Source organism: Malurus melanocephalus, unplaced genomic scaffold (genome assembly GCF_030028575.1).
Source record: "Malurus melanocephalus ecotype Western Australia unplaced genomic scaffold, MMel_1.1 scaffold_318, whole genome shotgun sequence".
NCBI classification, from domain to species: Eukaryota; Metazoa; Chordata; class Aves; order Passeriformes; family Maluridae; genus Malurus; species Malurus melanocephalus.
The window spans coordinates 642,564-649,377 of NW_026623550.1; the positions used below are offsets into that span (position 1 = coordinate 642,564).

The following is a 6,814-nucleotide window of genomic DNA, read 5'->3' on the forward strand; positions in this document are numbered from 1 at the left end:
AGCTTCGGTTTTTCGAGGGTTGGGTTTTTGGGGGTTTTTGTGACCTGCCTTGCTGAATTCTGGGAAGGGGCTGAGCCCCATGCGGTGCCAGGGCTCAGAGAGGGGGGCACTGCCATGCCCGCTTTGGGGATGTGGTGACCACCAGGCTGCCCTGCCCGCAGGGACTGACCCGCAGTGCCCTTGGCTGCCCGGGGTGACCTTGACTTTTGGGAGCTGGCTTAACCCCATGAGGGCTAGGAGAGTGATCTTGGACTGGAGCTCTGTGCCAGAGATTGCTGGGGTCCCGTGGAGCGGTTTTGGGGTGCTGCCCATCCCAGSTGGGGTGCGGAGCTATAGGGGAGGGGGCTCTGGCAGCCTGGCCCGGGGGTCGCAGTGCACGTCCTCGGGGCTGCAGCTATTTCTGATCAGCTCTGCAGCTCTGCTCCGGTGTGGGCAGCGAGCTGGGGATGGACTGAGGAGCCTGTGGAGCTCAAAGCAGCCCCTTGCACAGGGCTGTGGCCCCCCCAGCCCCAGCGCGGCGGGCGGAGGAGGGTGGGTGGGCTACGGTCTGGCGCTGGCTGCGGGAAGCGGCTCCGCACCTCCCCTGCCCACCGCAGGTTCCTCCGGTTGGTGATTCAGGAAGCCAGGGCTGAGCAGGAGGAACCGCCAGCACCTGGGGGGCGGCGGGGGGGCAGGAAACCACTCCTCCCATTCATGCTTTGCTGGGCTCTGCCTGCGTCACGCAGCCTCCGGAGCACAGGGAGAGCTGAGCCGCTTCCTCTGGGGGCGGCGGGAGGGGGGACCGGGGTGCTGCCACCCCCTCCCCAGCCTTTGGGGAAGCGGCTGCCGGGCACGGGGGCTTCCTGGAAATGCTCCTGCACTTCCTTCCTCCCCGCATGGCTGCCCCCGCTTTCCAGGGATGGCTGGCGTTCGGTGCCGCTRCCTCAGCTCTTCCTTCCCCCGGTCCCTGTGCCCAGGAGCGCTAAGGGGGGGGGAACAGAGGAGGGGGATGACACATCCTGCTCTTCCAGGGCTGCAGGGATGTGGCCGGGGGGCTCTGCGCCTCTGCCCCCCTTGGCACAGACAAACCCCTGGGTGCTGGCACAGGTGGCTGGATGGGGGGCCCAGCTGGAGACCCTGCAGGGGCTGGGGGGGGCATTTGCTGCTCCTCATCCTTGCCGTGGCCTTGCCTTTCCCATCTGGATCTCCCAGGCTGGTTTCCTTGTGCCTGTTCGGGGGTGCTGCCCTCCCCATGGGGAGCAGAGGCTCACCGGGGGCAGCTCCAGCTCTCTGCCAGCCCGGAGTTGGGGGCCCGGGGATGTCTGGGGCTGGGGGCCGGGGTGACGCGGGGCCAGGCGTCGGAGCGAGGCGGGAATGCGGCGTTCTCTGAGTCATCGGCGTTTCTGAGAAGCAGCTGGGAGACACTTGCCCCATCCCTGCGGGCCCCGAGCCCGGTACAGCGCAGCTGAGCCCCCCCAGGGCCTGGCAGGGTCCCAGGGGACCCCTGGGTGCGGGCACTTTGGGGGGCTCAGTGTCCCCAGCCCCCCTCGGCGAGGCTGTCCCGGCCCCCGCGGCGGAGCCGGCTGGGAGGGACGGGGTCCTCCCGGCGTGGGCGGCCGAGCGGGCGGCTGGGTGGGACGTGTTTGCATTGGAGCGGGCTGGTTTCGCCGGGGGGAGGAAGGTTGGCAGCGGCGTGGGGGCGGGTGCTGGGAGCCCCGGAGCTGGGGCGCCGCGGGGACCGGGCGGGCTCCGTGCCACGGCCCAGCCCCGGGGGTGCTGCGGGGACCCCACGCCCTGGGGATGAAGGGGGGCTCTCTGTGCTGCTGAGAAGCGCCGGCCTGGCCGAGGTTGGGGTGCTCTGGTTTCTCCCAGCGCTGGCGAGGGGTCAGGCAGGGCAGGGTTGAGTCAGAGGGAGCGGGAGGCGGCCGCGGGGCCGGTTGACGTCAGGGGGCCCCGGGGAGGAGCGCGGGGCTCCCCCGGGCACACCTGGCTGCAGAGCCGGGCCTGGAGGAGGGTGGCAGGACCGGGGTGGGGCTGTGGGGCTGTGAAAGACCCCGCTCAGCAGCTCAGTGGGAACAGGACCCGGTTGGGTTCTCTTTCTGAGTGTTGGTGAATGGTGCGTGGAGGTGGCACAGGGGACCCGGTGTGAAATGCCACCCTGCAGTGGCTCAGAGTGGGGTGGCCCAGGAGCCGTGTTGAGCTCGGTGCAGGGAGCTGGGATGGGGCCAAGCACTGGGGACGGGGCTGCCAGCCTGGCATGAGGCCATCAGGCTGCTACGGGAAGGGAAACTGAGGCAAAGATGGGGGGCTGTGGCGACGCTTTTCCCGCAGCCAGGTGCTCTGTGCTCGCACACACGCGTGTGCACACGCGTGCCCATGTGCACGCCCGCCGTCCTCTCCCGCCCCCTCGGCCCGTAACCTCCGTGTCCAGAGCTGCAGCGTCTCCTTCCCGCCCACCCCTTCCTCTGCAGCCTCCGCCTGACACGCTCGGGGCTTTGCTGCTGGTATTTTTAAAGCTGCTTTTCCCACGGCTTCTCAGAACCGGCCTCCGCGGCAGCGGGGCGTGGGGGAGCGCGGCCGGGGCTGGGGAGGGGATCGGGGGGGCCCTCTCAGCGGTGCTGGGGATGAGGAGGGTGCTGGGGACCCCTTGATGGCTGCACCCCAAAGGTGCTGTGGGATGTGGGTGGGTGACAGGCGGGGAAAGCCGGGCCCTGCGTGCTCTGGAATAGTGAGKGGTGTTTGTGGGGGTCAGTCCCAATAAGTGAGAGGCACAGCACACATGAGGGCAGGGGGGGGCTCATGGCTGCCCCAGCTGCCCCCCCAGGAATGTGGGGCAGTGCTGGGGGGCTCCCCCGTTCCCTGGCACAGCTGCTGAGTGATTTATGTGTCCGGGGGAGGGGCTGAGCAGTGCGAGCTGGGGGGTGGCAGGTGTTGGGCATTGGGGGCCCCCCACAGCTGCAGCCTGGGCAGGGTCAGGGCCTGGCTCTTGTCTCAACGCTGCAGCTGCTCCATCACCTGCCGGAGCCTCCGGGCTGGGCAGGGCCCGGCCCCCACCCCCAGCTGCCTGGAGGGGGGGAGGAGGGCAGGTGGGCTGCACTGCCTGAGTCACARCGGTGGGCCTGGCATGTCCTCGCCTGTGCCCTCCCCTTCTCSCTGTGCCAGCAAGGACACCCCCTGCGTGCTGGGGGGGCACCCTTCCTGCTGGCACCGGGCATGGCCCCATCCCTGGGCCGGGCATGCGGCTCTGGGCAGTCCCAGCTGAGGCCCCTGCCCATCCCTGCCCGCCGGGATCAACAGCAGGGAGGGCACGGCCAGCYGGGCACGGCCACTCAGTGGTGGGGAATAAAGGGCAGGAAGGGCAGAAGGAAGAAAAATACCCCCCGGCACCGTCAGCTGACGCAGCTGGCACCGGGCTGGGGTCGCRTGGGGACGGCAGCCGGGCTCGTGTGCCAGCCTGGCACGGCCGAGGGCCTGGGAAGGGCTGCGGGAGGGGGTCACCCCTTTTCTGCCCCACTGACCCATCCCTGTGGCCACGAGAAACCTGTGGGGGCAACCACCGTCCCCTGCTCGACACCAGGAGGGCAACCATCGCCCTCCTGCTGGTGCCACGGCTGATCAGGGTCCCTTCTCTCTCCTCAGGTCAACGACTTCTTGTCGGGCCGGTCCCCGCTGACCCTGGCCCTGCGCGTGGGTGACCACATGATGTTCGTGCAGCTGCAGCTGGCGGCTCAGCAGAGCACGGGGCAGCTCCAGCACCGGCACCTCATCGCCAGCCGCGGCGAGGCGGGGGCCAGCGCCAGCCCCCACTGCCGGACGCTGCACGGCGCCGGCGGCTCCAGCTTCGCCCGCATCCCCGTGGTGCCAACGTGCCAGCAGAGCCCGGCCCCCAGCCCCGCGCCCGCCGCGCCGGCCCCTCCCGTGTACTGTAACGCCCCTCACGCCGCTCCCGTCACCGCCGGCATGTTCCGGTCGCACGGGGCCAGCACGCAGACGGTGAACAGCAGCGTGGTGTCCTCCTGCTCYGAGGTGAGTCTGGGGGTGTCCTGGGGTCTTTGGGAGAGGGGAGCGAAGTTGTGGCGTTCCCAGCTTGGCCATGGGCCTGCCCTTGCTTTCCTCATGCTGGAAACGGGTTGTCCCCAGTCTGGTCTCCAGAATGTCCCCAGGTCCCAGGGAGGGGCTCAAGGACAGGGTGTAACCCATGCTCTTGCCCTGCCTGTCCCCACACCCCATGGGCGGACAGGAACTGCTGCTGTTGCTTCCCTTTCCCCCTGGCACAGCACAGCAGGGCAGGGGAGGCTGTTGGGACCACCAGGGCGGTTTCTTGCGTGCCAGAATGATTGGGACTGGTGCCCACTGTACCTCCTCAGTGTCTGGGCTCTCCTGACCTGGCTCTTTGTGGGGAGGCAGAAGGGCAGGAGCGGGGCTGTGTGCCAGAGGCTGACCCCTTGTTTCTCCCCTCGCAGGTGGACTGTGGCTCCCGCAGCAGCAGCTCCCCGGGCAGCAGTCCGGCCCCCTCGGCCCGATCCCGCAAACCCGGGGCGGTCATCGAGAGCTTCGTCAACCACGCGCCTGGGGTCTTCTCAGGGACCTTCTCCGGTACGTSCTGCTGAGCTCCCCGGGGSCTCTGGGGGGATTTTGGGGGCAGTGGGACCGTGGATCTGGGGGGTTTCTTGTCTCACACACACACCTCTTCCCCACCTCCAGGCACTTTGCACCCCAACTGCCAGGACAGCAGCGGGCGGCCGCGGCGGGACATCGGCACCATCCTGCAGATCCTCAACGACCTCCTCAGCGCCACGCGACACTACCAGGGCATGCCCCAGTCCCTGACGCAGCTCCGCTGCCAGACGCAGTTCTCCTCTTCCTCCTCATCTTCCTCCTCCTCCTCCTCCTCGCCGCCTGCCTCCCCGGACCTCGCCACCAAAACTACCTCAGAGCCGCTGCCGGCGGCCACCGCCCCCACCCTGCACCCCGTTGTCCAGTGCCAAAGCCAGATCCGGATGTGCAAGCCCAGTGGTGAGTCTGACTGCCATCCGAGCGGGGAGGGGTCAGGTTTGGGGTTGGCACCTCTTGGAGGTCCCTGGTCCATGGCTTTAATTAGCAGAGATAGGCTGGGAAGTGGATGATTGACAGGTGCCAGTCAGGGGGGGCTCCCCAGGTTTGGGGACAGCCAGCACACCTGGGGATTTGGGAAGGTCACTCCACCCACCCTTCATTGCCACCTCTGCCAAACYTTATGGGGACAAAGTGTCCCCGTGTGGGTGGGGGAGTGGCAGGTGGCCGTGGTGGCTGTGGCCGGTAGCTCAGGGCCTGTCCCTGCTGTGTGGGCAGAGGTGTTKGGGTCACCCACACTCTGGCTTCCCCATTCCAAACCCATCTCCCCATACTGGGGGTGAGGGTTGGCCYGGCCAGGGCGTGGCAGAGGCTCCCCTGGCGTTTTTGGGTGCACACCTGTGAGCCCCGGGGCCGGAAGATGCCTCAGGCGCCCGCCCCGGACCCCCTGTGATTTGCTTAGAGGAAAGAAGTGAAACCACCAGTGCTGGCTCGTCCCCCTCGGGGTTCCCTGTTCCTTCTAGCCCGGCTGGGGGTGGTCCCAGGCCCCACAGGGGGTGGCTCCATGCTGGCTCCAGCCCCTGGTGATGTGTTGGGTCTTCCAGGGCCGCCCCCAGCGCTGCTCTGGGCCAGGACCCCTCCCCATCCATCCAGGGGAATAGGGAGGGTGTTGTGGCGTGGACACTGCACCCCATGGAAGGGCTGTACCCCATTGGGGACCAGCCTGGTGCTGTGCCCACACTCTGTTTTTGGGATATCCAAGGGTCTGTGCTTATGGGGGCTCTGTGACCCCCCAGGATATAGATCAGGCCACCCTCCCATGACCCCCTCACTCTTTTCCTATTGCTATGGGGCTGTCCATATACCTGTGCCCTTTGGGGCTACCTGTGTGGGCTGTGGGTCAGAGAACCCCACCACAACCCCTCCTTCCCTATTACACACACCACCCTGCCCGTTACGGTGCTATCCCCACATCCACACCACGCAGGGCAGTAACAACACACAACAGCCCCCCGTGACCCCTTCTCCCCTTTTCCCTCGCAGGGGACCGGCTGCGGCAGACGGAGAACCGGGCGACTCGCTGCAAGGTGGAGAGGCTGCAGCTGCTGCTGCAGCAGAAGCGGCTGCGGCGGAAGGCGCGCAGGGACGCCAGGGCTCCGTACCACTGGGTGCCCAACCGCAAGGCCGGGCGCACCAACAGCAACAGCAGCGTCTCCAGCGAGGGCAGCCTGGACCTGGACTTCGAGGACTCGGTCTGGAAGCCGGAGGTCAAGGCCGAGATGAAATCCGAGTTTGTCGTAGCATAGAGAGCCGGGGCCCCCGGGGGGACTGTGCCGGGGGGTCCCGCTGGATGTCCCCGCTGCGGGGGGACAGCGCCGGTGCCGCGGGCCGGGGCTCCTCCAGGTTTGCCGTCTCCTGCGACCGGACGCGTGTCAGGGGGAGCCCCCCACCCCCCTGCTCGGTTGGGTTTGGGGAGATGGGAGGGGAGCAGCAGGAGCCGCCCCCTCCCTGCAGCCTCCCGGCACCCAGGGGGGGACCTGGGGCGTATCGAAGCTGCTGCTTTGCTGTGAAGAGGGGGGCAGCGGGGTGGGCTCCGGCCTTACCTCGTGCCATCCCCCCCTCCCCGGTGCAGGCAGGAGGAGATGAAGTCTCTCTCGGAGGTGCTGGAGCCCCCCCCGATTTGGGGGCCGTTTGTTTTCCTTCCCTTCTATATGTAGCATTGCTCAGCTGCGGGGCTGGGCCCCCTCGGGCGGCCGGGGGGACACGTGTGCCTGGGCCCCGC

At 68.2% G+C, this 6,814-nt stretch overlaps 1 protein-coding gene across 1 annotated transcript in view; it reads left to right on the plus strand.

Moving 5' to 3' along the window:
• The window catches only part of MIDN (midnolin), a gene marked incomplete at its 5' end in the record, with an annotated part of 8,443 nt that extends 1,635 nt beyond the window's left edge, over positions 1 to 6,808 (plus strand). Inside the window, 4 exons of the mRNA XM_057377564.1 lie at positions 3,619 to 4,005; positions 4,443 to 4,575; positions 4,684 to 4,995; positions 6,076 to 6,808. Coding sequence (XP_057233547.1) covers positions 3,619 to 4,005; positions 4,443 to 4,575; positions 4,684 to 4,995; positions 6,076 to 6,338 — 1,095 coding nt within the window. The remainder of the gene's footprint in view (positions 1 to 3,618; positions 4,006 to 4,442; positions 4,576 to 4,683; positions 4,996 to 6,075) is intronic.
• Positions 6,809 to 6,814: the final 6 nt, after the last annotated feature.